This window comes from Akebia trifoliata, chromosome 3, assembly GCF_017979445.1.
Source record: "Akebia trifoliata isolate Shusen 1 chromosome 3, ASM1797944v1, whole genome shotgun sequence".
NCBI classification, from domain to species: Eukaryota; Viridiplantae; Streptophyta; class Magnoliopsida; order Ranunculales; family Lardizabalaceae; genus Akebia; species Akebia trifoliata.
In genome coordinates, this window is record NC_141377.1 from 21,669,012 (window position 1) to 21,693,215 (window position 24,204).

General features: G+C 36.5%; 1 protein-coding gene across 1 annotated transcript in view; it reads right to left on the reverse strand.

Moving 5' to 3' along the window:
- Window positions 1-3,433: 3,433 nt before the first annotated feature.
- LOC147406139 (chaperone protein dnaJ 15-like) overlaps window positions 3,434-24,204 on the reverse strand; it is a 29,797-nt gene continuing 9,026 nt past the window's right edge. Inside the window, 10 exon segments of the mRNA XM_086434049.1 lie at window positions 3,434-4,051; window positions 4,054-4,213; window positions 4,765-4,818; window positions 4,901-5,049; window positions 5,139-5,247; window positions 5,334-5,423; window positions 21,033-21,083; window positions 21,223-21,327; window positions 21,404-21,515; window positions 21,595-21,677. Of these exon segments, the coding sequence (XP_086290175.1) occupies window positions 3,996-4,051; window positions 4,054-4,213; window positions 4,765-4,818; window positions 4,901-5,049; window positions 5,139-5,247; window positions 5,334-5,423; window positions 21,033-21,083; window positions 21,223-21,327; window positions 21,404-21,515; window positions 21,595-21,677 (969 nt within the window). The 3' untranslated portion in view covers window positions 3,434-3,995.

Sequence of the window (24,204 nt, forward strand, 5' to 3'; positions counted from 1 at the left end):
ATGGTCTCCACCACCTAATATAAAATAGGTATTAGGGACATTAATCATGCTTTATTTGTTGTTGATTGAAGTGATGCCGATGTTAACATTTAAGATCACCCAAATCCCCATTATGGCCCACGAAGTTGTGCTTATCAAGGAAAATCAATCCAATTAGTATTATATTTTATACAATTAACACAAAATTATTACAGATAAGAACATAAAATAATACAAATTCATTACCTTAATAACCAAATTTGTTTCTTTTTTGCAACCATTGCTTTGGAAGGATCTGAAAAGGTTAAAAAGAAAAAGAAAAAACACAAAGGTGACATGATTTCAGAACATGTTAAGCAATCCAAGCAATGTGGGTATTTACTTAATAAACCCCCCAAGTATTCCAAGTGACACCACCTACTTCTTTAAATAATTGGTGGGAGGTTGGGTGGAGTTAACTTTAAGTCATGTGACGTTGTTCTATTAACATATTTTATTTTTAATTTTAAAAAAATGGTATTGGAACTAAGCCTAGATTACAGTCTAGAATGTCTAGATTTTATAAACATTAAATTAATTCCCCCCATGTGGGTTTGAAATTGGACCTAATTGCCCAACACCCGCTTATATTTTGGAGGTTTCTTTCTAGTAGCATCCTCTCCCGGAAAATACGAGTTAGGTGTGTGTACTCTTGACCAAATATTATCAATCTTGAGAAAATTACTTAATGCTCCCTCAATTCATAATTCTTAACAACCCACTGAGTAAAAATTATCTTTCTTAATGCCCTCTCACCTGAGTAAAAACGTTGAATTCAAATAGTCAATTTTGACCATTTGAATTATTAATTTCAATTATTCATGTTCAAAAATCAAGATCGACGATTTGTAATCGTTGATCTCAACGATTTTATTTGTTATTACTCTTTTTTGCTTTTGTGGGTGAGATAATCCCACAGTCACAGGCACCACCCCCTCTGAAAGTCCTACGTGCAATTGGTTGAGTCGAGGGTCAATTGAACTTTATAGAGGATAATCCCAAGGAATTCATTGCTTCGTGAGGGTTTCTAACACTTGACCTACCCTTCCTGAGAAGCTTATCAAGACTCAGGTTGCCACAAGGCCAATCCTTGGGGTTGAGCTCAATGATTTAAATTGTTGATCTTGACACAATTTGAATCATCAATCTCACCAATGAGGATAAGGGGGTGAGGGGCATTAAGAAAAAAAATAATTACTAAATGGACTATCAAATTATATACGAGTTAGGAGGAATTTAGAAAGAAATCCCTCTGTCATGGTTCATTAAGAAAATTTTACCACACAATTAGACTTGGGGAATACCTTGTACACATAATTATATTGGGTCGGGTGATCTGATTAGTAATTGGGTTTATTTCAAACAAATACCCGACCTGGTTAGAATAAGATTCAGTCAATCAAAGAGAGAAATTAAATGTATGTGGTTGCCTGCAAAATGAGACACTTAGACGGCTTGATAGACCAATCCACATGAAAAGATTTGAATTTAATATACATGTTTAAAGAAAAGGGTTAAATAATTTTTCCTCAACACATGACGTGCTTATTTTAGCAAAAACAGCCTTGGATAAACAATCTTTGAATTTTTGGAAGTATATGTCCCTAAAGAATCTACAAAGATGCAATGGGTCTCACATTCATTGGGTCATCTCTAGCTTTTGGAGTTTAATGGCTTGTAATACAATATATTGAATCTGACCCAAGAGAAAATAAAAACAATTGGAAATGAGTGTGGTGTTCTAATTTAAATATAGTCTTCCAAACAGATAACCTAAGATGATGTATTTAGAGAGAAAAAAAAAATTATTTTTATTTTTTATTTCCAATGGATTTGAATATTATTCTTTCAATTTTTTTATTAGATATTAGTACTGAAGTAATCTAATATACTAATAAAACATGTCCTAAAGACAGTTGTTTTGCATGGAACTCGGTATTTAAATGGTGCGTCAACCCCAATTACATGGTCCATGTATGAGGTGGTGCGCTCCATTAAAGAAGTTCTTCAATGACACCTTAAGTTATTAAATAGTAAATGGTCTAAGATAGAGATTATGGATATAAAATGTAGGTTATAGATTCTAAATACCATAAAGAACACTTAACCAATGTAATGTATGATTTAATATAAAATTGAATAGACGATTAGATGACTTAACCAAATGACCCAAGATACTCCAAGTAAGAATTTGATCATCGATAATCAACTGTGAGAGTAAATAAAAATTTTACAAAATCTCCTTGTGTACACGTGTTATCTCGAGATTCACCAACTTCAATTATGACTCCCTAAACAAATCTACCAAAAGTTGATTCTGTAGTTTAGACAACATATGATGGAGACCTAACTACCTATTTAGGCGAGATATCTCTTGACAAATATATTTTCGTCATTCTTTGTCAACAATTTGTTTTGTGACAAACAGATAACAGCATTCTCATAATTTTCAAGATTTAGTTGTAATTCACCTTTATAATGTGTGTGCATTTTATTTTATTTTTCAGAAAGATCCATCTATTGTTGAGCTTGAAAAAAACAAAAAATATCAAAATTTTCAAGAATCGATTTTTTAGCAGCATCGATCCTCGAGCTAATGAAAAGTAGCCTTTTTGTCAAATTCAATGATAAACTTATATTTTGAATATCCATTGAAAATGTTGATACACGACAATAAAATGTCAAGCCTCAAAATTTTGATTCATTTTTTTTTTTTTAGCTTGACACTAAATAGATATTTCCGAAATACCCAAATTACATACGTTTATTGTGGTGAAACGAACTCTCAAGACAAACTTTACAACTAAAAGTTCAAAATTATAAGAACATTAATATCCATTCATCATCGAAATAAATCAAGTGCCTTTGAAAATTTTAGGTAAGTTCAAAGAGGTGGAAATAGGTTGTTTTAGGTACTTTAAAAATTCTTATAAAAGGAAATGAGGTTCAGATTGTAGGTGCCTGCTAACTTTGGGTGATGATCCCAGAGACCTGGGTTCAAATACCTCCAACACCAAGTTACTGCACTTGCTAAAAACAGGCTTACCAAGCCAAAAATACAAAACAAAACATGACATTCAGATATTATTTAGAAGGAAAGATATTACAAACTAAACTATTAAGATACTGCCCAAACAATAGACCTTTGAGGGTCGTGGATTAAGTCCCATCTTACCAATAAATAAACAAAAATAAATAAAATATGATTTCAACTTGGTGAAATTTAGTAATACATATCTACAACTATGGAGTATTTTTCTACTTCTGGTGTTCATTGGACCAATATCATGATTCGAATTCAAAGAAACCACCACAAAGCACCTTTTTTTTTTTTTTCTATTTACTATTGAGGCTTTGAAGAGGAAAAGCCCAAGAAATTCAAGCAAGCACAATGAAGTTACATACTCAGCATAACTGTAAAAATCCAATCCCATCTACCCAAAAATAGAAAAAATGCTCTCCTGAAGCAAATGCTCCCGGTCTTTGAAAATACAACTATTCATTTACTTCCAAATTCTCTAACAAATGGAAATTTCACGAGCATCTATGAAGCCTAAATAACGAGAGCAATGAACTAGGAAAACAACCAACCAAAGATACCGAAATAGTGAGCATCTTTTATTACAAAGGGAACTGAAGGAAAAAAAAAAAAAAGTCTTATTACAATTTCACAACTATGTATATTCAAATCGATGCAGTAAAATTTGGTAAGCCGAGAACCAAGTTTAATGAGAAAGAGAAAGCTACACATACCTACAACGCAAGAGTGCGGTTTGCAACATCCACCCAAAAGAGCTTTAACTGGATCACTAAATGTAGAAGGAAAAGAAAAAAATTGATGTAAAAGGAATATGTGGCTAACCCTTGTTCATTGCCAATGTGCATCGTTCTCTAAGAATGTGATCATGGAGAGGGTAATGCCTCTTGCATGATATAAATTGATGTTGGATCTCCAATGCCATTCGAAAGTCAATGCTTCAACCAAGCTTTTTATCAGATCCTTTCAGATTGAGATTAAACCATTTCTTCTTGTTGATTTATCCTTCACATCAGAATTTGCTTCCTCTCCTGGGCTCTGAGCCTTAAACTCGTCACCAGGAACTTTGCTACTACTACTTGCACTAGAATTACTGATAGCCCCAGTTACACTGAATGAAGAATGAACGGTGTCTCTCTGTTTCAGCAACTCATCCACCTGTGTTTGATCAAGCACAAACAAAAATAATGAGTTCCAAATGCACTTTTAAGACTTTGAAATTGAAATGTAGCACAATAAAAAGGAATCAAGACCAAGGATGACAGCTTTTATTAATAATTGTTTTTCCTGGAGAACGAGGAAATAATGAGAAACCATGTGGTAAATATGTGTGAATTTAGAACTTTATGGAAGACCCCAAAAATAAAGTTTTTACATAATAGTTGCAATAAAGTCTAGAAATATAGAAGTTTAAAGTGTGAAATATGCGATTAAGCAATCAAAAGTCTAATCTGGGAAAACTGCGATGGAAGTTCACACAATAAAAATGACTTCGAAAAAAAAAAAAAAAGACGTCAAGAACTTGGCAGAGCCATCGTCATAAGTTTCAATCAGCACCTAATTAACATTTATGGCAACTTAGAGAAATCAGTTGTTGTAGGGTGTGCATAACACTCCAAAGAGTTATAGGTGCATTTTTTTTGAAAGGGTGCTAATAGAATGCTATTCAAAGTAAATAAAGATAGATTAGTGTACAAAAATTGACATACAGCTTGTTTTTCTTGGTTGTATCTGTTGGTGACTTCTTGAAAGCGTGCCAATGCCTACATCCCAATCAACAACGGTAAGAAGCTTCCATAACAACCAAATTTCTTCTAGTGTTAGCTACAAAAGTTGAAGTCCTACCTTTCTGTATTCAACTTCAAATTGGCGTAACTCATTTCTCTTCATTAAAATTTGGGCCTCAATCTCTTTCAGTTTCTCTGAGGTATCCTCAAATGACTTTGCACAAAGAGCCTCGATGGTATAGCTAGCAGTCTTAAAAAAATTGTCCCCTAATGAAAATTTTATCGGAGGTCAGAAGATTTTCCAAACCTCTCATGAGCTCTAGAAACTGAAGCATAGGATGATAAAGGAAACAGACCATAAACAGCAAAGATGTGAGTGCCAGGTTTTAGTTCTGACACTTCACATGGTTGTAGACCTTCCAACCTCTTGAAGAAAGCGGCTTCGGGGTCCTTGGCCATTGCTAACTGCACCACAAAGATAAACCCTTGATCTATAACCTGTCACTATGCCAAAATTCTCCAGCAAAGAAGGAAAAGAGATTATTTCATACCGCATTAAAAGTTGAATCCAAACGGTATACTTGAAAATGTAAGAAATACATCCCCGCCGATGTTACCTTGCCAGTCTTGTCACTATCTTCCTGTCCAAACAGACATGATCAGGTGTAAATCCTGTACATTAATAAAGGGAAATTGTATTGCCACACCAAAGTTCTAACACCACCCCAATTCATATGTAAATCACCAAAGTATTAAGTATACATCTTGGGGTGGCATTAGCAAAATTTGGAGTGGCAATAGAAGCTCTCTTAATAAATAGTAAAAATTCTAATAAACAGAAATCAGGAGAGGGAGGGGGAGGGGTCACAATTTCAGATTTCAAAGTTTAATATACAAATCAAACTTATACACCCACCACGATCAAATTAAAATTGTATCAAATCTATAATTTCAAACTTCTTAATTTCCAAGTTTTAATCCCTCAAACAATAGCAACACTTGGAAGTAGAACAATCAATCTAACTCAAAAAGCATGCCACTAGGGGTCGTAGTGTCTGCCTGCTCCTGAGTTGACTGAAAGGAAATTGTTTTAACGCTCGGTATTAGTGTTATAGGATGGCTCACAATGGAAGAATATTTACAATCTTCCATAAATCTTGTTGAAAGCTAGGGTCCATACGTAAGTCCCACCAAGTCAGATAAAGTTAAGTTGGCACTTGATGTTGGGGAAGTTCAATCCCTTTTATCCATCTACAAGAATCATACGGAAAAATAAAACATAATTCATCGATCAACACTCTTAAGGAAAGAATTCTTACAAGAAATCAAACAAAAATCTCATGTAGGTTGCTACTCCAAGTAATCCAAAGAGCTCACAAGGGAACCAAAAAGCCTAATGGAAAATTTCAATCAAACTAAATTTCTAATCTAAAATCAAATTTTATAATGACAACTTAACCTAAATCATGTCATGAACCCTACAACCACATTTTCAATACTATTTTGAGGCCCCCAAGACATTAAACGATGCGGAAAGCCATGGATAAAATCATGGCTTAAAATCTTGTTTCGTTCCAATGTTTCAATTTTTTTGAAAAACCGAAACAATCCCAAAACATTCCATACATTGAATTAATATTTATTTTTTTTAAATCTTTCAAATGAGACTATGGTTAAGGGGCATATCGTTAGTTTGAAACACGGGTATCTCAAATATTTACGAAAATAAGAGGATATCACCTAAATAACCAAGTCTTCTAGAGAAGACCAAAGCCAAGGGCATGTCATTCGATGAAAACAAGAGAGAGCTTTGAAGTTTTTAGATGAAAAAAACCCAGAAAACTGAAAGAAGAAGGAAGAAACCTCCGACGTTGGCATGGATGGTAAAGTACCTATCCCCCCTCCCCCCTCATTTCTCTGTTTTTCACAGCCAAATCTCTCTTGTAGATCAAGAAAAATCAGGGGAAAAAACAACGATCGAAACTTTGTTTTTTTGTTTTGGAGGTTGTTTCATTTCAGAAAACTGAAATTCTGAAATGTTTTGTACAAAACGAGATGAAATTTAAACCATGGACAATGTTGTTAAATAACATATGTGAACTGGCACATCGCATATGCTGCAAGAAAAAAAAAATACAGAAAAATATGCCATTGCATATGCAAATCACATATGCTATCACACACTTCGCATATGACATCGTACACAAAAATATGCCATCGCATATTGACAGATAGCATAATTTGGGGTATGCGACTGCAGCATATGCGACCGCATTTGACAATGCTAACCATGGATAAAATAGTGAATATAGCAATGAGATTATGAATATGTCTAACGACTTCCTGATTAGATATCTGAAAAACTCATGCTCGTAACAAAGTAATTTTTTCTTAAGCTAACGAGATACAAGAACTTGGACTGCTTTTTCCCATCATCATTCTTCCCCTTGGAATAACTTGTCCTCAAGTTAAATTTCATACATTCTTTAGATGGGCCCATGATGCTTCTACATACTTTTCTACTGAAATTTGACATATTTTGACCACCAGTACAAGTTATTTCATAAAAGAGTAGCAAACACCATATATCACACGGACATAGATGACCTAAAGAAGACAACAAGAATGGATCAAATGTAAGTCAATGAAAAAATTAATACCAGTTCTTTTAGTTTTGTTTCTTGAAATTCTTTTTTCAACTGGTACAGAACTCGTGCATCATATTCACAATGCAAGTCAAGAGTCAAGAATTCAAAAATGAAATCATCGTTTTTCTAGGTATTGATTGAGGATTGGTGGCGAGTCCCAATTAATGAAAATGATGTAATCCTCTTCCTTTGGATTTTTTTTTTCTACAAATGAAAATTTTATTGATAAAGAGCAAACGAAGTCATCAAAAGAATATATACCAATTGATCTCTCGCTACAGAAAATATATCCTATCTCAATAAAAAAATAATCCTCAAAAAACAACCCTCTAAATTTCCTAAACTGTTCACACCAAAAGAACACCAAACCAAAAATGCTTATAATAAAAGGTTACTTCTAAAATCTTCCTTCGCTTGGTTAGTGGTCTACAACAAGATTTTGACCTTAGATCATCTCATTTCTAGGAGTTTTATTACTCCTAATTTTTGTTGCTCGTGTTGGGCAAGCAGGGAAACTAATGACCATTTGTTATTGCAGTGTTCATTTGCTTCCAAAATTTAGTCTTACTTCTTGAGTTTGTTCAATTTGGGTTGGGTTCTCCTCGCCATGATTTAAAATTTCATTTCGATTCGTAATGTTTCGTACAAAATATATTGGATTTTTAACTTTCCGAGACGAAAAAACCTCCAAATTAAAAAGGTCAAAGTTTCGATCTTTCCCCACAATTTTTCTTGATCTATGAGAGATCTGTAGAAGAAAAACAAAGAGAGAGAGAGGTACCTGGGTGGTTGATCACCGGAGGAATTGCGTAGGATTCACACCGATTCTTTGATTTTGTCCTCTTCTTTTGTCTTATTGTCTTCTGCGTTTGCATGTTTTGGTAAATATTTGTGTTTCTTATTTAATGTCGTGTGGGCCCAATACTTAAGCCCACACGACCCATGTCTTATTTCTCATTAATGTAAGGTTGCGTGGGCCCAATACTTAAGCCCACACAACCAACCACATGTTTTAATATAAAAGAGAGGTTGAACCCTATTGAGAGTGACTTACTCATTCTCCTTTCTATATTCCTCATCTCCTTAACCCTAATCTTCGAACATGGTATCAGAGCACTTCTATCTTTAGATTTGCTTGATTTTTCTTCTTTTCTTCCTTTTTCTTGATCCCTTTCTTTTCCCTCTTCAATCCGGTACTTCCAAACCCTAAGACCTTGGTTCTAAAAAAGGATTAGGTGTTTGAAGTTTGTTTGTTTGCACCTAGATGTTTATCTAGAGCTTTGTTTGTGTTGTTTAAGGTGTTTATGAATAATTGGGGAATTGGTGGGCAATTTTGAAGTTAAAATTCAATTTCAAAAAAAAAAAATTGTGAATAGTCGCGTGAACAGTGTTTTCTACACACACAAAAATGGCTTTTATCGATCAATAGTTTGAAATTTTGCCCGGACCTCTCAATTTGGGTTTTGAGATTTTTTTTTCTCTGTGCGGATCTTTAGTTTACTCCTCCCGGATGGCAAATTTGGGGATTTCTTATGGCGTTGATACTTAAATCACCTCTGTCAAGTTCAACGACACTAATTATCTCCTATGGTCACACTCTATGCAAGTATTCCTTTGTGCTAAGAAGAAATCAAGGTTTTTGATTGAGGATCCACCTCCCCAGGATGACAACTAGTATGAAATTTGGCAAAGTGATAATTCCCTGGTTATGACATGGTTGTGGAACAATATGGAGACCCTCTATTTCCTCCAATGTGATGTATTTGGATACAACAAAACAGATCTAGCTAGCCATACAAAAAATGTATTCTCACGAAAAGAACGTTTCTAGGGTATATAATCTATTTGAGGCAATGTTCACTACTAAACAAAGAGACAGATCCTTAAGTGACTATTATAGCTCTCTTTGGGGTACGTGGGAAGAACTTCAGTAATATCAAGCTTTGACTAGACTTTGAGAACCAGAAAAGACAACGAGAAGAATTTTAGGTTGCATTGTTTCTCTCTAACCTGAATTTAGAGTATGTTTTTTTGAAGGGTTAAATTCTTACTAGAGAGTCTTTACCGTTGCCAATGCCTTCTCTCGTCTTCAACGTGCTTCTCTTGGAAGTGTCTCGTTTACAACTCCCAAAGAGTTATCAGCATTGGTTTCTAGTGGTTCATCCGACTCTCCTTGTGGTAGTGGTAGATAAGGTCATAGTAGCCGTGGTAGAGGAAGCCGTGATGGTGATTTGAAGTGTACCTATTGTGGCTACACTGGCCACACTAAGCAATTTTGTTGGGATAAATAGGGTAAACTTGTTTGGGCTAATCAAGCTCAAAAGGAATCTTATCAAAATTCCACTGATTCCACTTATCATACTACATCTAGCGCTGCGTTTCCTGACCTTGCCACACAGTTGGGAGAAATTCTTCAGAAATTGACTACCTTGACTGCAAAACCTACTCCACTCACAACTACTATGGCTACTTCAAGTAATCCCACATTTATGATTGCCAAGTCTCCTTTATCTTGGATCATCGATTCAGAAGCTAGTGCCCACATGTTTGGTATATCTCGTTTTTTTTTTAATTTTCATTCTCTTAATTCTCACATTGTACTAGCTGATGGGTCCACTCGTAATGTAATTAGGAAAGGTGATGTTTTTCCAAACTGATCTCTTCCCTTATCTTCTACTTTTTTGATCATTGACTTTCCTTTTAATCTACTTTTTGTTAGTTAGCTTACAAAATCATTACAATGCTTCGTAACCTTTTTCCCTTCTTATTGTGTCTTTCAGGATCTCAAGACAAGGAAGATGATTGGTTTGGGGCATGAGAAAGATAGATTATATTATTTAATGTGCGATGTGCCTGCTTCTGCCTTAAGTGCTTTCGTTTCACCTCTTCAGTAGCACAATCGGTTGGGTAATGTGTCCTTGTCTAATTTACGTCATATTATTCCTAGGTTGAGTTCAATGTCGGTTTTAAAATGTGAGACTTGCCAATTAAGAAAGCATCACAGTAGTTCTTTTCCTAATCGTACTGAGAATCGTCAATCAAGTCTTTATGATGTAATTCATACAGATATTTGAGGTGTTTGTGGATGATTATACCCGCATGACATGGCTCTACTAATTGAAAAATCGTACTGAATTATCTCGTGTTTCGCTTACTTTTTATAAAGAAATTTCAGTCCAATTCGGCAAACTTGTGAAAATTATCCATTCTGATAATGCTTTAGAACACATGCAATCTTCTATTCAATCTTTTTGTTCAGATAATGACATTATTCATCAGACTAGTTGTGTTAATACTTCTCAACAGAATGGTGTTGTTGAGCGAAAACATCTTCATTTACTTGACTTGCTGGCACCATTATGTTTCAGATGCATGTACCTAAGTCTTATTGGGGTGATGTTATCCTTATAGCTTGTCATCTTATTAATCGCATATCATCATCAATTTTAAATGGTCAATCACCTTTCTCTCTTGTTTATCCTTAAGTTCATTCTTTTGTTGTTACTCCTAGAGCCTTTGGTTGTATTTGCTTTGTTCACTCATTTGAGCCTGGGTTAGATAAATTTTCCACAAGATCTATCAAGTGTGACTTTTGGGTTACTCTCAGACACAAAAAGGGTATAGGTGTTATTGTCTTGTCACTCAACGTCACTATGCATGTGTTGATGTGACATTCTCTGAGGCAACACCTTATTTTTTTCTATCGGTACCTCATTTGATTTGGATCTTGTGTCTTCTCGTCAGGGAAAAGTTGTCTCCTACAATTTCCTCCTCTCTGGTGCTTCCAATTCTTCCTGCAGGTGATCCTTCAACTATGCCTGTTAAAGTATATCAAAACACTTGTTTCCGAGCACCTTCATGTTCTCTACCAACCCCAAATAGCTTCACTTGAGGTTCCTCTACATCCACCAGCATCTACTTCTACCTATAGTGATATTCCTATTGTTTTATAGAAAGGTATTAGATCTTACACTAAGCACGCAATTGCTGATTTTATGTCTTTTCATTGGATGTCACATTCATTTCGCCAATTTGCACTTTCCTTGTCTATTATTTCTATTCCTACTTCCTATAAGTAAGCATTATCCTCTTCTAGGTGGAAACTAACCATGGATGAGGAGATTGCAGCACTTCATCATAATCATACTTGGGATCTATCTCCGTTTCCACCAAGGAAGTAGGTTGTGGGGTGCAGATGAGTGTATACAGTCAAGTACTTCCTGATGGATCTGTTTAGAGGTTGAAGGCTCGTCTAGTATCCAAGGCTTACACAAACTTATGGGTTGATTATAATGAGACTTTCTCTCTAGTGGCTCGCTTGAACTCTGCTAGTGTTCTTATTTATGTTTCCATGTTATATTGGGCCTCCATATCAATTGGATGTTAAAAATGCTTTTCTACATGGAGACTTTCAGGAGTTATGTATGAAATAGCAACCTGGATATATTGCCTCTGGTAAGATGGGACTAGTGTGTTGCCTACAGAAGGCAATCTATGGGTTGAAACAATCGCCTAGAGCTTGATTTGATAAATTTAGCTTAGTTGTTCTCGCCTTCGTGGGAGGTAATTTGGTGACTTGGCGTAGTAAAAAATAGCAAGTTGTAGCCTATTCTAGTGCTAAAGCCGAATACAAGGCAATGACACATATTGCATGTGAAATGCTTTGGGTTCAGAGTCTTCCAAAGGAGATGGGGATTGAAGTTCCTACTCACATGCCTATATTGTAATAATCAGGCTGCTAGTTATATAGCTAGAAATCCAGTATTCCACGAGAGAACCAAGCACATTGAGGTCGATTGCCACTTTATTCATGATATGGTGATGGCTAAGAAGATATCTACTCCCTGTATTAAGTCAGAAAATCAGTTGGGAGATGTTCTCACAAAACCATTATCTAGGAGTTCCTTTATTACTTTTTGTACGAAGCTGAGCATGTCAGATTCATATGCTCCAGCTTGAGAAGGAGTGTTACGAGTTTTTATTTAATGTCGTGTGGGTCCACTACTTAAGCCCACACGACCCATGTCTTATTTCTCATTAATGTAAGGTCGCGTGATCCCAATACTTAAGCCCACACAACCAACATGTTTTTAATAGCTGAAAGTGAACTACTCATTCTCCTCTCTATGTTCCTCCTTCTCTCCTTAGCCCTAATCTTCTAACAATTTGCATACCCCTCTGTTTTCAAACTGATGAAATACACCTTGACAACGGATTACTGTGAAAAACTCATCTTTTTTAATGTTATTAGTGTCTCAAATGCTATGTTTCGAGAATATTTTGTAATGTTTTGGGTTTTGGATTTTGTAAAAATCGAAAAATCGGCACGAAACAAAATTTTAAAGTATGCTCCTCGCATACTTGAAATCCCTATTTGGGAGCTGGTCTTAATGTCTTCACTGGTAGGAAAAAAGTTCTATGGGCTTTGCTTCCTTTTGTTATTTGCTGGAGCATTTGGAAGGAGATGCATAAGAGAATCTTCTTGGGGCTGGAGAGTTCTATGCACGAGTTATTATTGATGATTTTAGGCTTTCTGTATTTTTGGTGTAAGCTAGATGTAACTTTTAAAGGGATTTTCTTTGAGGAGTTTGCATTTAAGTGAGACTCCTTGTGTTCCCTATAGTTCTTTTTTGTCTTTCGGTTCCCTTTGTAACTATGGTTGGTCATCTCGACCTCCATTTTAGTAAATATATTTTTTTACCTATAAAAATAAAGTGTTTCTTATTAAATCATGCGAGGAACTAAAATTCCCTTCAAAGGCGCACCTATTCCTTTCTTTCCATAAGCCCCAACAAACAAAGGGAAAAATCTTTCAAAGAATTTTTTTCTCTGTCTAGAAAGGTTGAAACTTCCAGCAAAACAATAAAGAACGAACCAAACGACGTTGACACCAAGCAATCTTGAACAAATGGATGAGCGTTAAATATTGGCCAATCGCCAAACCTTGAGATCTACATCATAATCATATCTTCGGTGAAATTTTCCTTTCAACACAACACAAAAGCAAATTTGAAGAAGGGGAAGGAGAAAAAAAGATTGTTTACGAGATTCATCACCAAAATCAAAGATTGCATCACCCATACTCTTTGTAGCCAATTCACTAGCCTACAAGTACAAGTTGGGCCCCCTTATTCCAATGGGAAAGAGATTCTTAAATAAAAAATATTACAGCAAAAAATAGAAGGAAATACAAATAAAATCAAGGAATGGACTCCTTTTGAAAAATATCTCCAGCCAAACCCTAGTTGATAAATAAATTCTAACCTTCATTTTATCCCTCACTTGGTGTGTAAAGTGGAGAACAATAATTAGAATGTGCAATTCCCCAGTCTCCACTTCTCATCTCGATGCCCCAACTTTGATAAAAATATCTCCAACCAAATCTCAGTTGATAAAATTAAATTCTAACCTTAATTTTATCCCTCACTTGGTGTGTTAAGTGGAGAACAATGCTGAGAATGTGCAATCCCCCGATTTCCACCTCTCATTCATCTTGACACCCCAACTTTTCATTATTCTTGACTTTCTGAAAATAAGATTCCCAACTTCTCAAGTCTTCTCAATTTTCCCAACTTCTCGAGTATTATCTTGATTCCCAACCATTAAAATTTTGCCACAACTGACACTTTTAAGTCTTCCCATGACTTAGGGTGTTCCCACTCTCTTTAGAAGTGGGTTTAATCCCTGTGGATATGCCCAACCACCACAAATAGGAGTATCAGGTTACGTCATGGGTGGGGAGACTCGAACTCACAAACCTAGGGAGCACACCTAGGTCACTGAAGCACTGCTCCATCAATCAGGCGGTGTTGTGTCGACCATACATACCTCAAGATCACATGTTTTTGGCGAAGTGCAATGTACTCACTATTTAAAACTTCACACCATAACATCTTGGAATGTTTCAGCTGAGACATCCGAGCATCAACCAAGATCGAAACAAATAGTAACTTGAAATATTGATTGTTTCAGGAATGCTTTGGATTGTCCCAAAATGTCTTGGTCAAGACAGTCAATTTTTCTCAAACCATGTCATTACCTCCAGAGAAATGTTCTTGAATGTAATAATTAATAACATAGCCAAATCATGGTATCATCTTATACATAAGTTATGGTTATCTGATTTGCATTCCCCTACCATTAACACCTATTGCATGTGATAATAGATTATAAGATTATCAAGTTATGCACAGAAGGACTAGGTCAGTGGAAAGGGTTAAAAAAACATAAGGGACTCACGGACAAAGCTGCAAATCAGTACGGTTCACTATGTCACTAAAATACATCACCAGAACATCTTGTATGTTTTTGTACATTTTGCCGAGCAATCAATACTTTTAAGTTAAAAAATAATGTAACTCAGATAACCAAGCGAGTGAAATTGTTATTGTTAATGCTTGGATTGTCCCAAAATGTCTTGGTCAAGACAGTCAATTTTTCTCAAACCATGTCATTACCTCCAGAGAAATGTTCTTGAATGTAATAATTAATAACATAGCCAAATCATGGTATCATCTTGTACATAAGTTATGGTTATCTGATTTGCATTCCCCTACCATTAACACCTATTGCATGTGATAATAGATTATAAGATTATCAAGTTATGCACAGAAGGGACTAGGTCAGTGGAAAGGGTTAAAAAAAACATAAGGGACTCACGGACAAAGCTGCAAATATATTCACCAAAGTTACAAAGGTTCAAGCTCTACTAGTCACTAAAATAGTACATCAGGGAGAATACTCATCTTGTATGTTTATTACGTACATTGTATGCCGTACAAAAGCAATCAATACTTTTTTTTATAGTTAAAAAAGCAATTAATGCTAAAAACTCAGGATAAACCAAGCAAAGTGAAATTAGTTATATGTTAAGTGAGACGTACAAATATATCGTCCATTATTGATTAATTAAAAAAATTATTTTCTCTTCTTTACATCTGAGCACAACAATAATATAGAAGAATTGTGAAAGGGTAATTATCAAGTCTCATAATGAGAACTTAGCAGATATTTATATTAATTAATGTGTAAATGGACATAAATGCCCTTACATAGAAATAATAGAAAAATAGGAAAACTACATTATTTCCAATACTCCCCCCTCAAGTAGGGGCAAATATATCAACTAAACCCAGCTTGACAAAATGAGAGTTAGTGACAGAATGACCAACAGACTTAGTAAGCATGTTGACAAACTGATCGAAGAAGATAGAAATGTTGTCTGAATATCACCAGATCGAACTTCTCCCTGAGAAAGTAAACATTTCTTTCGTGAAGAACTAAGTCAAAAACAAGCATGATAGCAGACTTATTGTCACAAAACAATGTGGAGGAACCAAAGACAGGAAATCTCAACTTCGTCAACAAAGATCGAAGCCAAATAATCTCACATGTACTAGGGGTCATAGCACAATACTCAACTTCAGCAGAAGAATAAGAAACCATACTTTGTTTCTTACTTTTCCATGATATCGGGTTACCACCATGAAAAGTAATAGAAACCATAGATAGATCCCTTGTCTGTAATAAAACCAGCATAATCAACATCAGTAAAATAAGACAAACGAGGTTGAACAGTGAATGAGTAGAACAACCCAAGACCATGACGCGACTTCAAATAGCGAAGAATACGATAAACAGTATCAAGATGAGAAATGCGTGAAACATGCATAAACTGATTGACCACACAAACTGCAAAAGTCAAATTTGGTCTAGTGTTAGTCAAATAAATCAGACATCTATGAGTCTCTGATAAGAAGAAGGATCAGATAATAGATCACTAGATTCGACATAAAGACGATAATTCTGATCCATAAAAAAGGAAACAGGACGACAATCAAACATACCAATGTCTTGAAAAGGATCTAATATGTATCTGTGCTAAAATAGTGAAATACCACGGTGAAAGCGAGTCACTTCTATCCCCAAGAAGTACTTGAGAGGACACAAGTCCTTAACCTCAAAAGCAAGACCCGATATCATCTTTGCCCTGTCAATCCACTGAGCATCATCTCCAGTCAAGATAATATCATTCACATAAACCAGAACAATGGTGCAACGGCCTTCCAATCATCAACAAATAAAACAAGTATGATCTGAGTAGTATCTAGAAAACTCCATAGATAAAATGACCTCAGAAAAATGTTAAAACCAGGCTCGTGGAGACTGTTTTAGGCCATACAGAGATTTGAGAAGGCGACATACCTTCCCAGAATACTCCCCCTGAAGACAAAACTCAGAAGAGGATCCATGTAGATAACCTCAATCAGATCAACATTGAGAAAGACATTATTTACATCGAATTGGTGAAGAGGCCACAAGTGACATGCAACTAGAGAGATAAGGAGACAAACAGTGAAAAAGTTTAGCGATAGGGGAAAATATAGCACCAAAATCATTTCCAAGAGTCTATGTAAATCCCTTAACAACTAGGCATGCCTTGTATTGATCAATTGTGCCATCCGCAAGATATTTAACAGTGAAAACCCTTTTGCAACCAACTATCCACTCCCCAGAGGGAAGGGGAACAAGCTTCCAAGTGTGATTTTTCTGCAAAGCATCCATCTCAACAGTCATAGTTTTAGTCCACTGAACATCTCACAAAGCCTCTAATACAGACCTAAAAACTCAAATGGAATCAGTGGTAGCAAGGTAGACCTAATAAGAAATAGAGAGCTTCTGATATGAAACAAACTGGACAATAGGATGATTAGTAATACCTCTCACTTACCTTTGCGAAGTGCAATAAGCAAGTGAGAGTCAGATACAGAAGGGATAAGAGTAGGTGTAAGAAAAGATATATTCGAGTCCAAGGAGGAGATTAGCAAAGAGGAAGAGGGGCGAGAGTAAACCTTAAACGTCGGAGAGGATCGAAAGAAGATCAGAGAAGGCAGCAATATAAGAAAAGGATCCTATAAAAGGAAAAAATCTCACAAAATATATTTGACACGAAAATACGAAACATTTTAAAAAAAAAATTGACATCCAGAGAATGTATGACACGTTGAGAAACGGGATCACAACACCAATACCCCTTTGACATAGAGTAACCCAAGAAAACACATCGAATGACCTTATCATCTAATTTCGTACGATGAGGGGTCCTATCTTTAACAAAGCAAATGCACACAAAGACTCTGACTGTAATGGGGAAGAAGGTGCTATCAGGACGAAGAACATGAAGAACCTGACCCTTTATAGTTCAACTCGGAACACGATTAAGAAATAAAGTAGCAGTGAGGACTCCCATATTCCAATATAACCTGGGAACATGCATTCCTAGAAGAAGGCAGCAAACAATATTCATCAGGTGGTGATTCTTGCGTTCCGTCACCCCGTTCTGCTCAAGCGTGTATGGACAAGTCAACTAGTGAAACATACCATGCTCATGAAGATGAAAACGAATCCCTTTAAAAATATATTCCTAGCCATTATCAGACCTAAGAAATTTAACAGTGATATTGTACTAAGTCTGAATTATTTTAAGAAAATTAACAAAATAAAAAGCACCTCAGACCAAGAACACATCTGATAAACCTAAGTACAACGAGAATAGTCATCTATAAAAATAACGTAATCTAAATGACTAGTAAAAACAGTAACAGGAAGGCCCCACACATCAGAGTAAAATAAATCAAACATTGCATTAAATCGATGCATGCGAGGAATATATGAAGTACGTGTGTTTAGAAATAGCATTAAAATTTATGTTCATTACAAAAACAAAACAAAAAAATTAAGCAAGAAATAAAGAACATAAGTGCAGAAAATTAACATGTCCTAAGTAAGCATGCCACAAATCTAAAGACTATGAAGAAAAAGTATGGCTCCCAGAAAATGAAGCACAAAAACCAGAACAGCAATAGGTTGAAATGCAAACAAGTACAACCCATCCCTCTCATATCCCTTACAAAAAATCCTCCTCGAAGTTGGGTCCTGAAAAAGACAGAATAGAAAAAAAGGTGACTGGGCCATTTAGAAATTTGGTGATACTAGTCACAAATAAAAAGTTATGAGATAGGTGAGGAACATGAAGCACAAAATCATGAAAAAAAACTTAGGATAAAGGGACGGTACCCTTACTGTGGATAAGTGTAAGAGACTCATCAGCAAGGCAAATCACCCTATATGTAGTAGGAAAAGTAAAAGTAAAATTACTAGACTCACCAGTCATGTAATTAGAGGCACCAGAATCAATTACCCATGTCAAGGGAACAGAACCAGACTGAGTGACCTAAAATGCAGATGATGTACATGGAGACATGGTAACTGAGGTCACAATCGAAGATGAACGAGTATGAGCATGGATCTGATCCCATACAATAGTGCCAATCTGGGTCTGAAGCTGTTGCAAATAAATAGTGCCAAGAGAAGCAGGAGGATCAGTGGGAGGAATTTGTGATGACTCCACAGTGACAACACAGGGAGCAGAAGGCCCAAAGAAGGAGTGGCAAGAGATCACAATAGATGGGGATAGAGTTAAAAACATCAGGTCATTTCATGGCCAATCTTTCCATAATAACTGCAAGACCACGACCTCCACTGCCACGACTCCCAGATCCCTAGGCAAGAGAGTCAAAAAAGCCTGAATTGACTGCTAGAGCCATCTGATCTGTAAGTTGAAGCAAAAAAACTACCAGGGGCCTGAATCTGAGAAGGAACTATACGATAACGACGCTCATCACTATCAATGGTCACAAATACCTCAAACAAAGAAAATAATTGAGTGGTGCTAAGAATCTAGGTCCGAAGTGCATCAAACTCAAGATGTAAACAACTTATCAAAAAAAAAAAAACTCAAGATGTAAACTCATGAGAAACTAATATGTCTGATGTCGAGTAGTCCTCATAACCACATACCCGGCTACTTTTGTAGACAACTGAGTCATAAACTCATAATGAGATAACTCCTCTCAATGGGACTAAAGAAATACAAAATAATCAACTACACTTTGAGTCCCTTGGGTAACCTGGGCAATGTCTCGATAAAGCTCACAAATCCTTGAGACATTCCTAACATGCGCATATGTCTGAGTAAGAGCGGACCACAAAGATGAGACAGTCACATGGTACATAAACATGGTATAGATGCACTGCTCCATAGAATTAAATAGTCATCCAAGAATAGTACAATTATCATTCTCCCATTGTTCAATTTCGAGATCAGTGAAGGATGGATTATTAACGGTGCCCAAACCATCAAGATTTATCTATATTACCCAAATAAAGTCTCATAGACCGAAACCATAACTGAAAATTCCTACCATTTAATAAGACATTGGTAATACGTTGGGCTAAGGAATTTGTCTCAAGAATAGTGTTGGAATCCTTGATCTCTTGATTCGATATCATCGCTCACAACGAATAAGAAATGACTAACTTTGGCTTGAAGGGAGATCTCTCATAATCTCAACCCAATATGGAATAAATCACGAAGTAAAGAGTAGCCTTCTAGACCAAAAAATCAGCACCTCAAATTTCTCGCAACACCCAGCAGCACCTCAATTACTTTCACAAGGCAGTACACAGCCCAACAACCGCAAGGCAACACACAGCCCCAACAGCAGTTCGCAGTACCCAACAGCCTTGCCGCAACTCCCAACAGCACCCTTGTTGCTGTCGCAGGGCAGAAAACAGCCCAACAACCTTGCCGCAATACCCAGAAGTGCCCTTGTTGCCGTCGCATGGCAGAAAACAGCAGTTCAGCCTTGCCGCAAGCTCTAGTAGCAACTCTGTTGCTGTCGCAAGAGGTAGCACACAGTCCAACAACCTTGCCGTAATACCCAGCAGTGCCCCTGTTGCTGTCGCAAGGTAGAAAACAACAGTTCAGTGTTGCAGCAACTCTATTGCTGCCACAAGACAGTACACAATCCAGCAGCAATGTCGCACTACCTTGCAGCACTTCCGTAGGGAAACAGCAAGGGCAGAAAGCTATCGTAGGTACCCAACAATACACCAACAGCCTTATCAAAGGCATAAACCCTAACGTAGGGTAGAAATCAAATCAAACAGCCTACACAAGACAGAAACCCTATCGTAGGACAGAAACACAGCACAAAAAACCTATCCCAGCATGTGATGACTCATAAAATCCCTATCACAACATGTGAGTGAGGGAACAAGAAAAAAATTCCTGAAGGGAAGACCTTTTAACGAAATTGGTGCTAGGTTATTAGGTCTCAAGATCTAGAAGATTGATAAAGGAGAAAGGAGAGGAGAGGAGAAGAGACGAGACTTCAAGATCCAAAAAACCGAAGAGGGGAACCCAAGGGGGGACGATGGGTCCTCTAGGACTCTGATACCAAGAAGAATTGTAAAAGAGTAATTGTCAAATCTCATAATGAGAACTTGGCAGATATTTATTATATTAACTAATGTGTGAATGGACATAAATGCCCTTCATATAAAAATAATAGAAAAATAGGGAAAGTACATTATTTCCAAAAAATTTATCCCCCACAAGCCAAGAATATATTCATTTGACAAATTTTCCAAGTATATGATAAGGATCTCCATCAATGATTCACATGTAGGAACGAATAATGGATAAATGCTAGAAATGCAGAGGCATCAACAATAAAATGACTCGAGCAAGAATAATACCTGTAAAGCCAACCCATAACCTCCATTGGCATCTTGTTCAAAATAAAGTAGCTGCAAAAATTACATAATGTAAACATAAGCTTCTATATAACAGCTTGTAAATACAATTACATCAAGATAATAAAAATGAACAATGGATTAAAGACCCCAAATTGCTATATGTAAATAGAAATTTTACTAATAACCATACTTTAAATTTGCTTTGGGCAACTGAAGTAACTCTAACAACAATCCCTGCTTGGGCTTGCTCCTCATTGATTGTCACACCAAAGAAGTGGGCACACTGCTTGTCTACCTGCATTGAAATGGAAACAAATAAGCAAACACTCAAAGTTGGTGGAACGCTATCCCTAAATAAATCAAACAAGCACCTTTCCACTAACTGATGTTCCAATAGGTAGAGGTCTAACTGTGACAGTTCCATTCATAGCTTCTTCAAGAACATTAGCAGAAATTGTGGTCTTGATAGGTACACCAAGCTTGCTAGAAAAAAGAATTAGAATGAATGTACAGGAGCTCAGTAAAACTAAAAAAGCTTCATAAGTTTCAAAAGAGTTGTTACCTGAATAATGCAGCGAACATCGTATTAACAGTTCCCAGGTTGGACAAGTCAATCTCCATATCCATTATGTCATTTTCTAGAGCCTAAGTTGTTAAAATTATCAAATATCAACCATTCAAAGCAATTTTAAATATTTAATCCAGAGAAATGCATACCTATTAAAAATATATATATATACATTATGGATAAGAAAAGCAGTGATTCTGCCTCTACAGTATAATTTGTGTAATGTATAAGAACATAAAAAGCAAAAAATTACATGAACATCCTAATAACATTTACTTGTACATGTGTGAATTTCAAACTATAAAGCATTCATTCATATATGTGTACCAGAGTGTCATCAAGAAAGATGGTCTAAGAATCAGATTCGGGACTTGAGAGTCCAGACTCCCAGGGAAAGAATCCAGGTGGCAATACTAAAAAGTGTTTGAAGCATTAGTGAATAGAAACTGCATCAAATGTATGGTTATTGAGGCTGCCATATGTAACATAGAGTATTAGACACTACAAATATGAATGTAAAGAAAGCAAGGTGAAACCAGTCAATGCGTAATCCAACTTGAGGGCCATATGGTTCCTATTCCAGCACCCGGGGATGAGAAGGGAGATGTGGGAATCAAGGGGCAGAGAGAGAGAGAGAGAAAAAGAGAGAAGGAACATGTGGGAATCGAGGGCCAGAGAGAGAGAGAGAGAGTGCTCCCAAACGGGAGTAGGGAGAGTTCTCTTGTAGTAAGCATCCAGAACATGCCGTACAACTTTTAGGATGAGAAAGATCCACAAAGCCCTTGGTCATTAAAAATAACTTTGTTGGCATCAGACTGGGTCCACACACATGAGTTGGCATAGCAGCCTACCATACTATTCCCACATTATGCTAAATCACTCATCCCCCTCCTCTTTTGGTGACCTGTATGCACCCGTGCATAAGCGTTTGCCCCAACCTCCAAAACTAACCCCACCAAACACAAGACAATACACAAAGCATGTCCAACAAGAAGATTATGACTGATCAACTACCCATTGTACAAGATGTGGACCTTAGTTGGCAATCCACCTACTCACTATAGTGCGTGTAGTTAGACATACACATGTATAGGACTTGGTGCTTAGGTGGGTTTGCCTATGAAATGGCCTTGTCATGCTAGCATCATCAATATTTAGCAGGGGAAATATGGTTTCCTTGGTGTGCATATATGGCAGCGAAAAATCATAGTCAACAATTTAAGCATTCATTGAAGAAAAGTTTGAGCAGCCCCACTGAACATGGGCAGTGGAGGTCAACAATCACCTTGAGAATGGCATGAGGTGACCCCACGTCCCCAAGCAATGGTGATCGAAAAAGGCCATCACCAAGGCATGAGGCAATCCAACTAGACTAGGCCCACTGATGGTCAAAATATGCCAAGATCATGGCATCATGGGACCTCAATAGACGAGCCATTAGAGATCAAAAAGCACCATGAGAATGGCATGTGGTGAAGCAAGGGATGCATATCTGGTCCACAAACGACCCACCCAGCCTGAAATTAGGCCCGACCCAAGGCTGTTTATAGATGTGGACAGGACTGGACTTGGAATTCGGAAGCCCGATCCGAATCGAGCCCAAAACAATAAATTTTTCATCTTCAAGCCATTCTACATCTAACAGTAATTATTTTTAATCTATTAACCTTAGCTTCTTCTTTTTTTCTGATCAGAATGTGTACTAATCTTAGCTTCAATCCATCATTTTCAACTCGCCTTAATCCTTGTAGAAAGCCCTTGATTTTTCTATCCAAAATCCCATCATCTTTCACTTCAAAAAAATCCTATCTTGTTCTTGAGGTTTGAAGGTTGAAGTAGATAGAATCTTGCCCTATGACCACAACTTCATTTGGCATCCAAAAACATAATCAGATGCCACATGGATGAGAGCACAGAATTAAGAACTTTCAAAAAAATTAAAAAAGGTAATTTTAGTGTAGTCAAGGCGAGCACATTAATACATGTGAGGTCAGGCATTGTAAGTCAAGGCATACCAAGAAACAAGCCTTAACTGCGGCTCAGTCAAAGAGCACACCTCCCTAAAACTAGATAAAATAAATAATTTTATTTGTTATTGGTGGTTACAACTTAGTAATATGTACCATGTCACATAGTATCATCACGATAATATATAAAACTTTTTTTCCCGTTTACATTGTTTGGCATATTTACATTTACAAAACCCTAACTGATTTTTGGTTGTGGAAGACACCTCTTGGTGGTGCTTAATATTCATAGGCTCATCCAACTCCAACTATTGTTGCTGTGGCATAGCAACAACACAGGTTTCTACTTCTCTTCCCTTCTTTTTTTTTCCTCTTTTTTTAATCTTTTTTAACCTCCTTTCAAGGCTAACAACAAGAACAAGGACTTCGATGAGAGAGTTCAAAAGAAAAAGATTGATTTAGAGACAGATAGGGAAGATGATAAGCCATTAAACGATGGCAACATCAATGAGAGTTATGTGATACCCGATGAGAATGATAAGTGATACTTTGCGAGTTGGGCAAAGTTGATATTTTGAAATTCATCTTTTAATGTTAGTACTCTTAGTGTACGGACATTGTATGGGATTTTATGATT